General features: G+C 54.3%; 1 protein-coding gene across 1 annotated transcript in view; it reads left to right on the forward strand.

Moving 5' to 3' along the window:
• BCR (BCR activator of RhoGEF and GTPase) overlaps nt 1-13,189 on the forward strand; it is a gene marked incomplete at its 5' end in the record, with an annotated part of 122,526 nt that extends 109,337 nt beyond the window's left edge. The window contains 7 exons of the mRNA XM_029921611.1: nt 5,304-5,363; nt 6,294-6,403; nt 7,648-7,787; nt 8,594-8,728; nt 9,417-9,522; nt 10,011-10,173; nt 10,519-13,189. Of these exons, the coding sequence (XP_029777471.1) occupies nt 5,304-5,363; nt 6,294-6,403; nt 7,648-7,787; nt 8,594-8,728; nt 9,417-9,522; nt 10,011-10,173; nt 10,519-10,608 (804 nt within the window). The remainder of the gene's footprint in view (nt 1-5,303; nt 5,364-6,293; nt 6,404-7,647; nt 7,788-8,593; nt 8,729-9,416; nt 9,523-10,010; nt 10,174-10,518) is intronic.
• Nucleotides 13,190-14,694: the final 1,505 nt, after the last annotated feature.

Raw genomic sequence — 14,694 nt, forward strand, 5'->3', positions numbered from 1 at the left:
GGCTCTCAGCAGTCCCCAGGGACTAAATGCTCACTCTGTGCTGATATGTACTGCAACGTGTGTATATTAAATATGTTTACATTGTATAAATACACATGTCTGGGCCCGTTGATATCACAGCAAATGGAATAGACAAAAAGCCCTATCTGCGGGGCTGGTAGTAGAGGCAGACATTAACCTAAATAAGAGTAAGAGCTGTGGTCATGTGGGATGGAGATGGGGCTTAGGAGAGGTGTGGTTTTCAGTTCAGTGGTTGGTCACAGCAGATACTGTTACAGGGGTACTGAAAGATCCAGCCTGATGATCTCAGGGGATGATCTCAGGGCCTCCTATTATTGGGGGGAGGGATGCCTTCCTGGGTAGCTGGGGGCATGGTACTCAGAAATGAATGAAGTGCAGCCTGCGTTGGGTGTGAGCAAGGGGAGAAACCAATGTCCCCTCTTAAACCATCTTGGAAGGAGCAGGTCCGAAGGGTTTTTTTGCATCCGTAACATAAAATGGGTGATGATTGTTTTTTAGCAAACATTTGAGGAAGATTTTTGGCTGTAGAAGTTCTGAACATGTAAAAACATATGAGCGTATTCTTTTACACATTCCCCAAGATTTGTCCTGAAGAAGCATACCACTACCACCCTGGAGAAAGTATGGCCATGTGATCTGGACCCTTGTTCTATTGTGATCCAGTTTGGAACCCTATCTTTTTTTCTGTAGCTGGTATACCATACAGTGCATCCATTAGATGCAATTCAATCATTTTTAGTAAATTTACAGAGTTTTAGAACAACCACCAACAATCCAGATTTAGAATACAGTAAAACCTTGGTTTGTAAGCATAATTCATTCCAGAAACACACTTGTAACCCAAAGCACTTGTATATCAAAGCGAATTTCAAGAATCGTTGGCTCCCTTGTGATCACGTGGCATTCAGCATCACATACTACTCATATTGCAAGACATCACTCGTTTTTCAAGTTTATTAGAAATGTTTGCTTATCTTGTAGAACACTCGAAGAGCAAGTTACTTGCAATCCAAGGTTTTATTGTATGTCCGTCCCCAAGATGATTTCTGCATTCCCATTTGTAATCACTCACGGTTCTTACCCCCAGACCCAGGCTGATCTGATTTTTGTGTATAGATTTGTCTTTCCTGCTTGTTTCATATAAATGGAATCATTGTATATTCTTGTAGTCTTTAGCAACAGGTTTCTTCCCCTTAGCAGGTTTTTGAGCATCACCCACATTGTTGCAAGTATCAGCCCTTTATTCCTCATTATGGCTGAATCATCTCCCATTCTGTACATTCATTTACCACGTTTTGTGTATACATTCACCAGTTGATGGACACTGGGTTGTTTCCAGCTTGAGGCTATTACCGTTAGCACTGCTATGAACGTGGGCACACAAGTCTTTGTGTGAACGGATGTTTTCGTTCTTCCCGTGTGGAGACCCTGGGGGTGGAAATGCTGTGTTGAGCAGCCAAGTTTAGCTTTGTGAGGAACTGCCCTATTTTCCAGAGTGGCTGCAGTATTTTATATCCCTAACGGCAGAATCCGAGGGCTCCCGTTTCTTCACAGCCTAACCAACGTTTGTTACCATCTGTCTTTTTGATCATAGATGTCCTGAGTGGTGTTCCTTTATCCTTTTAAGTGATGCTGGAGCCTGGTGGGGATCAGAGCAGGGCAGCAAAGAATTAAAGATCTGGATGCTAGTGTTCAGGAGAACAGATTGTAGCAATAAAAGCAGAACCAGAAGACCAGATTTCCCTCCTAGAGAGATTTCTCTGAGAAGGACCCATTCCAGGGAGTAGCTTTCAGTACAGATGTGGAGCTCAGTAAAGAGCCTTGGGGAAGCCCTGCTGGACCATCCTGGGCAGTGACAGTGGGCACAGGGGACCGACAGTCTACACAGAGGCTGAGGAGGAAATGAGCGTTGCCCCCTGTGGACTGTTTAGTCCTGCCTCCCCGGCTCAGGGTAGCACCTGGTCCTCAGCAAAGCCACCTGGGCACATGGGGGCAACCCTCCACCAGCCCTACTGTCCACTGCTGTTCCTTGGAGCTCCCCGCCTCACCCAACCAAGGAGACAAGCAGGAAACCATCCCTTCCTCCTGAGACCACTGGGTGTGAGCAGACACCCCCCTACCTACCCAGTCCCCGTCCAGTCCTCCAGCCCCCAGCAGCAGGCACATTCCTCACTGAGACCTTGAGACCCCGAGGGGCCCCCACAGACATCTGAAGCACCATTTCCTGGTCTTCTCCAGCCAGTCATCTATTTTTCCAAATCCCAGTCCCCAGCTTGTTTATTTCTCTGGTCCTTTAAATAGCCACATGAGAGCGCGTGCCAGCCTTGAATGTCGTTTGGGGCTGGACTGCACTGAACCTCGGGCCTCATCATCGTGTTATTCTTCATGCTCCTTCCGCTCTTCTCAGCACAGTCTGTTCTTTGGAGCTGAGCCAGTCTGGGGTCTGTCGTTCCCACTGGAGCTGCCGTGGGCCCTGGGGGCTGGGTGAGGAGCCATCTGGCAGCGCCATGGCCCAGATCTGCACTCTGGAGGCCAGGTCGTGCCACAGCCTCTGGGGCCAGGTGGCAGTGCGGCTGGACATCGGTGCTGGTGGTGGACGACGGCACTGAACCCCACCTGCATTGGGCTGGCTATGCTCTGGGAGGGGAGCCGCAGGGTGTCCCCTCCTCTAGTCCAGTCAAGACTGTGTAAGCTATGACTGGTGTCACTAGCTGAGGTGATACAGGCTCTGGGGAGGGGGTCTCTAGAACATGTGCAGCCATGAGACAGACTGGCCAGGCAGACATGTGTTACTCAATGTCTCCAAATGCACCCACAGGAAACCAGCCACTTGAGAAGGAAGTTTGGCTTTTCTGAGCTTTAAAGAAAACTGACACGCTGGAATTCCCGTAACCAATAGGCTGTTGGTGGAGACGGGGATGTATTTTCCAAACACACACACAAAAAAGGAGAATCCGGGGTTGATCGGAAACTTTGACCTTGGTGAGCCAGGCTTCAGGGGCGGGGCTTCCCGAAAAGCATGGTCAAAAGGCAGTGAAGGCTGGGAGTTTGGCACACTACTGTCCATCTGCGTTTCTGTCTGAACACACTCCTGTTAGCCACATCGGCCTCTCAGAACAGCAGGACCAAGGATGCGAGAGACGCCATCAGCCCCCGCCGCCATGCAGGGCCTCCTACGGTATTTCCACCCCAGCCGGGCCGGCCGGAGCCGACTGGCCTCTGCCGAAAAGCACCTGTGTGCTTGGGGCACGGCCCTGTGGACCCACATTAGAAACCTCGTCTACAAGGGCAAGGTGGGCAGATGGGTGTGCCATGGTTTCCTGGGTGGGCCATGTAGGGGCAGGGGTGCCTCTGCCTGTGGGCTACATTGAGGAGAGAGGGGTCCAGTGATTACCATTCCTGGGAGGGAAAGGGAAAGGAATTTCCTGCTGAAGTTGCTTCTGTGTTTCCTTTAAAGAAAGCTCCCAGTGGCGGTGTTAAGCTCTCCCTTTCCTTAGGAGCAGGAGGAATGGTGTCTGTCCCCTTCCTTCCTGGGAAACCAGGGCACAGGAGTTGAGTGTTACAGTCTGGCAGCACACCCCTCCCTTTTAACTTTTCCCACCATACCTTGTCTGGTTGAGAGCATGGAAGACCCTAGTGTCATCCCCCTCCTGCCTCCCCCTGCTGGAGGAGGCTGTTCTCCCAGCTGGATGCCTGGGATTCACTCTAGCGGTGGAGCACCAGTTGGGAGGTTTCCTTTTGTGAGTAGTTTGTGACTGGCTGGTCCCTCCTGACAGGCCCTGTTCTTCAGGGTGGGGTCCCCATGGCCCAGCAGTATGGCCTCCCCAAGAACCTCCAGGGACAGATGTGGAGCAAGAGCCCGTAACCACACCGCCCCAGGAGGGAGACACTCTGCCACGCTTTGCTTTTCTGTGTCCTCCTTTCGGTACATTTCAGATCTCTGGGGATGTTAACCAGTAGGGTGGTGAAGGGGAAGTAAGGGGGGGCCCACCCCACCCCCCAGGAGTGCCTGTGATGAGCCTCCATGCCAAGCAGTGGAGGGACAGACGCTCAGGTTGTGCACACCTGGGAGGTAGCAGCAGCCATAACTTAATCTCTCGCCTGCACAAGGTCCATGTGGCTGTCACCTCTTGGGTCCTTTGCAGTGGATAAACATGGGATGCCTGTCCTGTGAACCCCTCTAGACCTGGTGCTATGCTCAGTACCGCTGTGTGTGTGTGTGTGTGTGTGTGTGTGTAGGTGTACACACAAGTTTGTGCAGAAATCACGAGGCTTGGACCCTGCTCTCAAATGGTTTGCCTCGTCACAGCCATGCATCAAAACCCTGTATGAGCTGAGGAGCCCAGGTTATATGGTGTCAGACAGTGGCTCCCTAACATGGCTTTATACCAAAATCACTTTGGGAGGTTTCTGGTTAAGTGAACCCCAGATCCCACCCTGAGCTGCAATTGCAACTCTGTGAATAGAACCCGGGGAGCTGTTTCTTAAACAAGCTCTTCCCAGGTGCTCATTGGTCCAGCCCAGCCCACTGGTGTGGATGTGTGCTCCCCAAAACAGGGAGGATGGAGCCCTCATAAGAAGGGGAGTGCTTGGCCTGAGCACAAGGGTTGGGGGATCTTACAACAGCACAGGCTGTCGGGTGAGACGGGGCAGCATGGCCCCACAGGCTGGCACTCAGACAGTGCTCTGTGGGGTAGCAGTCAGAGGGGCTGCAGAGGGCTTTCCTCCAGCCCCCCTCACTCGCTGCATGATTTGGAGCTGGACTCTGGGTCCTTCTAGGCTTGACTCTGAGCCATAGAACTGGCCTGGACTGGAGGCCTCCTCCTGCATGGGCTCCTACAATTAAACCACTGGGCACACTCAGGGAGAAAACAGTCTCAACCTCTTGGTTGGCATGCCTTTTGAAAATTACCATTGAAACTAGGTTTCGCAAAATATTTAAGCCAACTGCTCCTGTGATGGCTGGTGAGGAGGAGCAAGACAGATGCCAGCATGGACTTGAGCTCCCATCTGGAAGGGACCAAGGGAGGAGCAGGGTGAGCTGTCACCAACTCCCACCTGGGGTGAGCCTGGGACCCATGCAGCACGGGTCTGGAAGCAGGAGAGCTCTCAGTTTCCCAGGGTTTTCTAGCAGGTCCCCTTTCTGGACCCCTCTTTGGTGCCAGCAGAGGTTCGACTCTAGTTCTGACTTAAGTGTGGAGAGGTCACAGGCTCGGATTGCTGCCTGGCAGGGCCTCTGCGCAGCCCCAGGGCATTTGGTAATTTTGACTGCTTGCTTTCAGCTGGACCCCCAGGTCCTGCAGGACAGAGACTGGCAGCGGACTGTCATCGCCATGAATGGGGTAAGTTGGCACCTACTTTTCCAAGAAGATTAGGATGGTCTTCATTCTTTCCAAAACAGTCAGAAGGAGGCTGAGCTCGACCTAGTGTGTGAGGTAGGTGGGGCATGGCTGCAGAAGGCAGGGGCGCTGCAAAGCAGAGTCACTACAAACATTTGGTGGCTGGCGTGTGGTCATCAGCCAGGTGCTGAGTGTCCCTCCCCAAACAATGATCCAGTGGTACCACCACGTTAGGCAGGGCCTCCGCCCTGGGGTCTGCCTGTAGAAAGTGAGGCCCCTGATTAGTTTTCAGTGCCCCAGAAAGGATTTAAATCTTTAAAAAAAAAAAAAAAAGAAGGAAAGGTCTGGGGTCTGGGCAGGGGCGCCTGGGTGGCTCAGTCGGTTAAGCGTCCGGCTTCTGGCTTCAGCTCAGGTCATGATCTCACAGTTCCTGGGTTCAAGCCCCCGAGTTAGGCTCTATGCTGACAGCTAGCTCAGAGCCTGGAGCCTGCTTCAGATTCTGTGTCTCCCTCTCTCTCTCTCTAACCCTCCCCTGCTCGTGCTCTCTCTATCTCTCATAAATAAATAAAAAACATTAAAAAAAAAAAAGGAAAGATCTGGGCATATATGACAAAATGTTAACATTTGATAGATCATTCATGGCTTTTGTTGTGTTATTTTCTGTGTTTTTCCTCTTGTTTTGTTTCATTAACTATTAAGAAAGAGAAGCAGTAGGGATTAGTGTGGGGAGCAGTATCCTGCAAGAGCCAATCCTTAAATCACCCTGGCTGTTCCTGGCCCTTGCTAAGTTGGGCCAGGGGGCTGCCCTGTGCTGGGATCTTAGCCCACCTACTCGGGGATGGGGATGATTTGCCAAGCCGCCAGGGTCTCTGGGAACTCAGACTGTGAGTCTCAGAAGGGTGAGAAGGCTGTGCTCCCTGCCTCCACCTGCAGATCGAAGTGAAACTCTCTGTCAAGTTCACCAGCAGGGAGTTCAGCTTGAAGAGAATGCCTTCCCGAAAACAGACGGGTGTCTTCGGAGTCAAGATTGCCGTGGTCACCAAGTGAGTGGAGAGGGGTGAGGGCTTGTGTGTGTGTCTTTCATCCTTAGGCACAGAGGGCACCACCCCACCCCCGCCCCCTGCTAACCAAGTGTTTCTGAAGGAAACAGCAGGTGAGGGTCTCCCCTCTCTGCAAAGGACGCCTCTCAAGCCCATGGAGCACTGTTTGTGCTTAGCTGCCTCCTGTGTTTACTGCAAAACTTGTCCCCATCAGTTGAGGAATGTCCTAACCCCCTCCCCGTGTGGTCGGGCGGGCTCCCACACTACCACTGGAGCAGCACAGGGTCAGGGTCTTCTTCCTCGCTCCACATTTGTCACAATCAGGGTTCCTGTGGCAACCCCAGCCCCTGGGGCACAGGTCAGTTGCCAGGAGAAGTTTGCTGGTTTGAGAGCACTTCTCAGGGACAATGGATTCTGGGAGGAATCCATTCACTTCCCCTGTTTGGAATCCAGCCGGGCCCCTGACCTCAAGGCCAGAGCCTGCGTCAGATGTTCCCCGGACACCTAATTGTATCCAAACATCACTCCCCGCCCCCAGCTGCACCCCAGCCATCCCCACAGCTCTCTGGATGGACCTGGGCCTGAGCAGAGAGGACGGTGTTAGCAGTTACCCTGAATAAGCACTGCCCAGGGGGTGGCTTGGGAAGGAACTTTGCTGAGCTCCTGAATCCCGTTGCTAAACTAGGCTAAAGCTGGCCCTCCAAACAGTACGTCTCCTAGTTTTAAAGTCCTCCTACTCTGGGAATTGGGCGTTGTTACGATGGGAGGAAAAAGTGTTTAGAACCGTAGGATTCTGAGTGCTGATGTTTGTTAGGCCGCCCTGTGGGGCCGTTCATCCAGCAGATGTTGGTGGAGTGCTCTATGTACAGAGCTCGCCTCTTGAGGAGGCCTGGAGGGGGCAGGATTCACCTCTCACAGGTCCACGACTCTGCAGCCGCCTATTAACCCAATGCCTGGAATCTTTTAACTGACTTCCTATGGCTGGTAACACCTAGAAAATCCTCCTGATGTTCCCTAACTTCTAGGGCATCTCACTACCTTAGAAAGACCCTAATAAAATCTAAGCAACGATAATCATGAGCTCTGAGAGCAAAGGGAATGCATGCGGGAGGGTCTGTGTACGCCCACATCCAGGGCCTTCATCACCCCCAGCTCTAGGTGTCCAGGTGTGCCGACAGGTGATGGGTCCAGCCCCGTGGCCCAAGCCAGGGCTGCCAGGCACTAAAGGGGCTTCCCCTCCCCTGCAGGAGAGAGAGATCCAAGGTGCCCTACATTGTGCGCCAGTGTGTGGAGGAGATTGAGCGGCGGGGCATGGAGGAAGTGGGCATCTACCGCGTGTCTGGAGTGGCCACGGATATCCAGGCGCTGAAGGCAGCCTTTGACGTCAGTGAGTGTCGACCACGGGCGGTGCAGGATGGGATGTGGGCGTGGTGACCTTGTGCCCTTCATGGCCATGGCTCCTGCTGAATATATTAGGCTCTTCACATTTTCTTCACTTCTTGTCTGATTTTTCCAGTGAAAAGAAGAGGGAGTGTAGGAGGAGGTTCTGCAGAAGCCCATTCTCCTGTCTGAGCCGTGTGTGCATGGCTCTCATGGAGTTGACCCAGAGGCTTCTGTAGGGCTGCCTCACTTCCCACTGGGGCTTGGCCTGCTTCCACAGGGTGCACCACAGTGTGGTCTGGCTGCTAAGTTGGTGGCACTCCCTCAGTCCCCAGATGAGGACACTCAGAGCCCAGAGGCTCCTCAGAGTGGAAAGTGGCAGAGCCAGGACTTCGTGCCTGGATACTCTTCCCTCCCTGACCTGTGACACAGAGGGCCAGGCACTGGTTTAAACTCTAGAGTAGAACAAATAATCCCAGCACCTTCGCGATATTAGAAGATGCCTGCCGTCAGGTAGTTGCTACAGAGCATAGTCACCCAACTCCTGTCTGGGCACTGGGTCTGTCCTCCACTGGCCTCACAGCCTCTCGTAGTGGCTCCGCTGCCAGGCCACCCCTTGCTCAGCAAGGGAGGGGTGGGAGGATGCCTCCCCTTCAGAACAGCTGGCATGCTTGGAAGAAGTCATGAGCTGCTCAAAGGAGGAGCCCCAAAAACCGTGCACCTGCTATGGGCTGCACTTGGCTGAGGCAGGAAGAGCAGAACCCTACCTGTGCTCCGTGAGTAGACCGTGCTCCATCTCCTTGCTCCTTCCAGATAACAAGGATGTGTCTGTGATGATGAGCGAGATGGACGTGAACGCCATTGCCGGAACGCTGAAGCTATACTTCCGCGAGTTGCCGGAGCCCCTCTTCACCGATGAGTTCTACCCCAACTTTGCCGAGGGCATCGGTGAGCATGGGAGGTCTGCCCAGCCCCTCCTGGCCAGTGGTACTCTGAGGTGGGAGAGGTGTCAACAGCAAGGTGAGGGTGAGCTGTGCCCCCTCCACGGTGGTCCGCCCTTGAGCCCAAACTTCACAGGTAGTAGTGCACCAAGAAGCTAGCTGGCCTAGGCCTCTGCCTGTCCTCAAAGGGCGGGCTGGTACCAGACTGCGGACACACTGGAGCATGGGGTTCTGGAGGCTCCTTCCTCCTCACTGCAGTGCTCCTCTGCTCCTCTAACCCTGGCTCCCTCTCCCGTCAGATAGGGCTTCAAGCCCAACCTGACCCTAGGTCCTCCTGATGTGGGGGTGTGGGGGTACAGGGCAACTGTGGCTTCCACACTCGGCCTCCAGGGCCATTCAGCAGAGGACCCCAGGGTAAGCAGGACAATGAGGGAACTGCCAGGGCCTTGAAAACTTCCTGCCCTCATTCTTCCTGCTTTAGTACTTGGGCTCTTCTGAGCAGGAGGTGGGAGTGGCCGAGTCGGCTGGAGGGCAGCCATGCCTGCCACCTCTGGTCACTGGATCCTTACTGGGGGCCAGTGCTGTGTGGGCCAGGCCAATGATGGGCCTGGCCTGCCCTGAGGGCCCCAGGAGGGGCCTCCAACTTGGTCATGACCCTGAGAATAACACCGCTCCCACCCCCACCCCCCCTGCAGCTCTTTCAGACCCCGTTGCAAAGGAGAGCTGCATGCTTAATTTGCTCCTGTCACTCCCAGAAGCCAACCTGCTGACCTTCCTCTTCCTTCTGGACCACCTGAAAAGGTAACCCCCACTCTTCCTCAGGGGCCTACAGGCAGCATGGCACGTTCTCTTGTGACCCACTGGCTCCTATCACAATTCCACGGCTCCTACGGCCCTCTTCCCTCACCCCTGTCTGCAATTACTTCTCCGCTCTGGAGACTGGAGCCATTGCCACCCTCCTTCCTCTGCTCCACGGCCTTAAGGGAAGAGTGAGGTACTTCAGCCACAGCCAGCAGTGTGCCTGGGCTTCCTGCCCCCTCCAGGTCACCTGCCAGACTGAGGTGCTCTTCGTCCTAGGCCCCTCCAACCCCGAAGAACTGGGGTGTGGTCTACTTTCAGCACATCCAAGGATGGGGTGTCTGTTGTGGAGCCAGACCGAGGCAGAAAGGGGTGGCGTCTACTCTCAGGTTCCCTGAGCCACCCTCCAGAGCAGTCTGGCCCCTCCGCCTCGCCTCCTTCCTGAGGGCCGTGTCACAACAGCACCCTCTGCTTTGGTTGGCCCCCTGCAGGGTGGCAGAGAAGGAGACGGTGAACAAGATGTCCCTACACAACCTTGCCACAGTCTTTGGCCCCACGCTGCTCCGGCCATCCGAGAAGGAGAGCAAGCTCCCTGCCAACCCCAGCCAGCCCATATCCATGACCGACAGCTGGTCCCTGGAAGTCATGTCCCAGGTATGAGAAACAGACTCTAGTTCACGCTGCCTGATCTCAGAGGTGGCCTCTGCCTGGCCCACCTGGGATCCTGTGGGTGGTCCCCCTCTGAGTTGTACAGGGGAGGGGTCCAAGGTGCAGAGAGAGGGACTTGCCTGAGGCCATGTGGCTGGGAGGGGAAGGGAGAGGCCAGGCCACCGTCCTTCTTTCTGTTCCTTAGTGGGGCTTCTCAGGGCCTGCCTGATATTCCTTGAGGGGCATTCAGATTTCTTGGCGAGAGGGGCTCATGTCACCAGCACACTCTGTAACTGTGAGCTCGGCGCTGAGCCACTTTCCTCTTTCCTCCTCCCCGCTCTGCCCTGGCAGGTCCAGGTGCTGCTGTACTTCCTGCAGCTGGAGGCCATCCCTGCGCCAGACAGCAAGAGACAGAGCATCCTATTCTCCACTGAAGTCTAAGGGCTCAGTTCCATCTCTGAGAGGCCAGCAGAACAGCCTGGAAACCTCCTGGAAAACCAGGCTATCCACAGAGCGGGAACCGAATCTTCTTGTGAAGTAATTGGGCCGCCCCGCCCCCAAGGGCTGGACCACCCTTGTGTAGGGACTGCCTAGAGACAGCTACCCAAGGCGAAAGGCTACTCGGCCTGGGCAGTTCTGGGCCCCGCCCCACCCCCACCGGCCCTTGGCCTGTGGGCTCGAAAAGGGCCTCAGACTGTGGTTTTCCATACTGCCGCCAGAGGGCCCCCCAAGCCAGCATGCCTCCGTGCGCAGCAGGCCTGGCCGTGGGACCAGATGAAGGGAGTGGTTTCTACGAACTGACTGGAGTTTAAGAGATTTCTACTGGAATGCTTGTCAAGATGCACCCTCTCCAGGAAGAAGGGAACATGATCAGATTCCCTCACTATCGTGTCTTGAATAAACACCGATGCTGCTTCATACCTTGGGGGCCACAGCCCTGTCCCTGTGTGGGTGGGGGCTTTTCAGTTTCCCTGACTTAGAAATCTAACTCTGTGTAACAGGGTTTGAGAAGCTAAGTCAACACTGTGTAGCGTTTGACCCCTTTCTTCTCCTTCCTTCTCTTTCTTTCTAGCAGGAACTCTGTCCAGATATGGGTCTTTCTATTCTGTCCCGTTGCTTTGTTTTTGCTATTCACGTGCCCCTCGGAAGGCAGCTCCCCGTGGAGGCTTGTGACACCTGTTTGTCTGTCCAGGACCGACACCAGGGGGAGGGAGGCCCAGGCTGCACACTTTATGGCTTCTTCTCCAGGGATAGTGACCTTTTCAAATGCCTGTTGGGCACAAGCTCTCCTCTTTGGCTTAAAAGAACCTCAGTCTTTCTGGCTTCCTCCAGCCTGTCACCCTCTGCCCACACCGTCCCTGCCCCTGATCATCCCCACACCGGTCACTTCATTCTCTTGCTCTCTGCCGAACAAACTCAGTAAACTTTTGTAAAAATTTCCTCTCAGCAGCGACAGCTTTGCTGACAGCTTGTTTTAAACTTTGATCGGAATAGCCTTTTGATACTTGAATATTTTTCAGTTTTCTACATAGTTTCTAATTTTTTTCCTAACAGATTCAGATACCTAATACGATATTAGAATGTACTCCATGGACAATCCGTGTTCCAGCGGCATTTTGTCTTCCTCCACACGCCAGCTTGTTTTTGCCAGGGGCCGGTTCTGAAGTCTCCTGAGCTCTGGGAATGGGGTGGGAGAGGGTTAGGAGCAGGGGGCTGTTCCACTGGCCAGGCTCAGGGCGGGGGGCCCCTGTGCCAGAGCAGGTAGGACAGGGACTGGCAACTGTCTCCCCTCCCCACTCTCCAGATACCAGTACAGAAGCCAGGACACTGCTGGAAACCCTCCTGACCATCCAGCTTGTAGCAAAGAGACGAGGGAGGCCACTAAGTCTTTTGAAGAAACAGATCTATGAATAATTGTATCTTTTTTTTTTTAAGAGAGGGGTTAGGGCGAGGAGAAAAACCATGAGAGGCCAAGTTTCCATGCTGGTCTTGCAAGAAAAGAGAATGTAGTGAACCAATGGTGTGACTCAGGAAAAGGTGTTTGCTTGTCACATGATTACAACAGTAGTAGTGGCAGTGCCCCATGATCCCTCCCATGTCCTGGGTGCAGGGGTGGGAATGGGAGGGCTTGCCTGACGTCAATAGGCAGCTCTTGCCCGAACTCACAGCACACTGGGGGGGGGATGTGCTCTCCAGCCTCCCCTCTGCTTGTGGACCTGCTGAAGCAGGGTGGGGGTGGGGAAGGGAGGCAGAAAAGAAAGTCTCTTGAAGGTTTTATGTCCATATACTATATTTATTTCTTTGTACTTTTTCCTTGCGAGGAGAGCAGACCCACCATTTTAAAGGAATGTGGCTCTCCTCGGGGTAGAGGCAGGGAGCAGGGTCCTCTGCCCTCTGCACATTTCTAGACTCTCTGGGTTTCTCAGGCCTCCAGCTCTGGGCTGCCTCTGGTCTGCATCCCATCCCCACCCATCTTAGCATCCCTCCAGCCCTGTGAGGAGAACACATTCTGCTTTGAAAAGCCACGCCCAGCCCTCGTTTCTGTTCCCCTGGTGTCATGATTTGCATCTGTCGCGTTGAAACTGGAAAGCAATATATCCGTGTCTGTGCCAATTTTCGTTCCCCCCCAGCTCCTCCCCCTTCTTACTTTTTATTTATAGAGAATGTGTGCTGTTTGATGACAGAATGACCACTCTTTCTTGTGTAGCTCTAAAAGCACTCCTTGGCCAGGCCACAGTGGCGGCAGTCACTTGGGATCCCTGGCCACCTCTATCGCGCCGTCTCTGGGGGTTGGTACGGCGAGCATAGGGCAAATAGAGTCCTAAAGCCCAGACATGACCTTCCACGAGGCACGGCTGCTGGATTCGGCCACGAGAAGTGATGCTTCCCAGCCCCGGCCCCCAAGTCTGGAGCAGGGAGCTTGGCTGCCTCCGCAGCTGTATTTCTGCTTTGGGCTCAGCCATCCCTATACCACTGTGGGGGAAGGGACTGCTGACACTTTCATTAAAGTTACCTAAGACTACTTGTGTCAGTGGTGATTGCTCCATTCAGAAGGAAAAACCACGATCCGATCGGAGCCTCTGGGAGGATCCCTGAGCTGCTGGGCGGGGGCGGGGGTGGGCAGCGGAGCTGGAAGAAACAGCAGGTGATGTAGAGGGCCTGGGTGCCCCAGAGGCCGCCTAGGAGGACAGTGCACACTGCTGTGAAGGAGCCAGGCCCGGCTGGGGTCTACCTACCACAGGCAGTATTGGGATGTGAAGCAACAGAGCAGGAGCTTGGAGCCCCCTGGTTCAGGCAATGGGGGTACCGCCCATGCCAAGCCCAGAGACAGGGAGGACTCCAGGCCACCCACAGCCTGGCCCTGCATCAGCCCCTCGGTCTCTGTGGTTTCTGCTGACACCAAGGTTTGGCAGTACCGCCAGGTCTGGCCTTCCTGCTGCCTGCAGTCTTGGGTCTCTCTGAGCTGCCACCAGCTTTGCCCTCAGACAAAGCCTGTCCAGCTTACTGGGAAGTTGTGCCCAAGGCGGAGACAGGTGTAGGACTTGGGGGGAGCTGGGGCCACACTCGTTCACCCACCTCTCCTCCTCGCATCTTACCCCAAAACTCTTCATGGGATAAGGCTCATCGAGGAGACTGCAAGTGGCCAGTGAGGCCCTTCCTCAGACCCCCAAGAAGGGTGTCCTCGGCTGCCTGGTCAGCTCCCGGGGGAGGGGGCAGGGTGGTATGTGGTCATCTGCCTGCACTGTGATTCTCCCTCCACCCGGCCTCCCAGCACTGCTGCCTGTGGAGCATCACTGCAGCCATTTCACTGGAGTGTGGAGCTGTCCTGGGGAGAGACCGGGCAAGATGGCAGCAGCCCTGAGTTCAGTACAACCCTTCACTGGCCTATGGTGACCTGGAGGAGGTCACACCAAGTGTGACAGGATGCCCTGAGATGAGCCTCCACCCTCAGAATCTCCAAAGGCCTCAGAGCCCCTTCCCACAGCACCCCTCCAGCCATCCCCTCCCACAACCTCCTCCCACAGCACCCTTGCCACAGTGCCCTCTCCTCTCACAGGTGTAAGAGCTGACGTTGGGTTTTGCCTGCATTGGAAAAGCCTCACCCACACCATTCCATCTGTCCACTCTGACATCTACCGAGAAAGAACAGGCTCCCACTCACCCTTCTCAGAGTATTTGACCTCTAAAAGGCTATACAGTTAGCTCTTTGTCCCTACAGTCCTGGTCATGTTTGAAAACAACAGCAATAATAAAATGTTTTGGGTTTTTTAAGTTTATTTGTTTTTGAGAGAGCGCACGTACGCACAAGCAGGGGAGGGGCAGAGAGAGGGAAGAGAGAATCCCAAGCACTGCCAGTTCAGAGCCTGACATGGGGCTTGAACCCACAAACCGTGAGATCATGACCTGAGCCAAAACCAGGAGTCAGATGCTTACCTGACTGAGCCACCCAGGTGCCTCATAATGTTTTAAAGACCTCCTCTATTTCTCCTACTAGGACTTGATTTTTCAGGCAAGAGCTGACTACCC

Source organism: Suricata suricatta, chromosome 14 (assembly GCF_006229205.1).
Source record: "Suricata suricatta isolate VVHF042 chromosome 14, meerkat_22Aug2017_6uvM2_HiC, whole genome shotgun sequence".
Lineage (NCBI taxonomy): Eukaryota > Metazoa > Chordata > Mammalia > Carnivora > Herpestidae > Suricata > Suricata suricatta.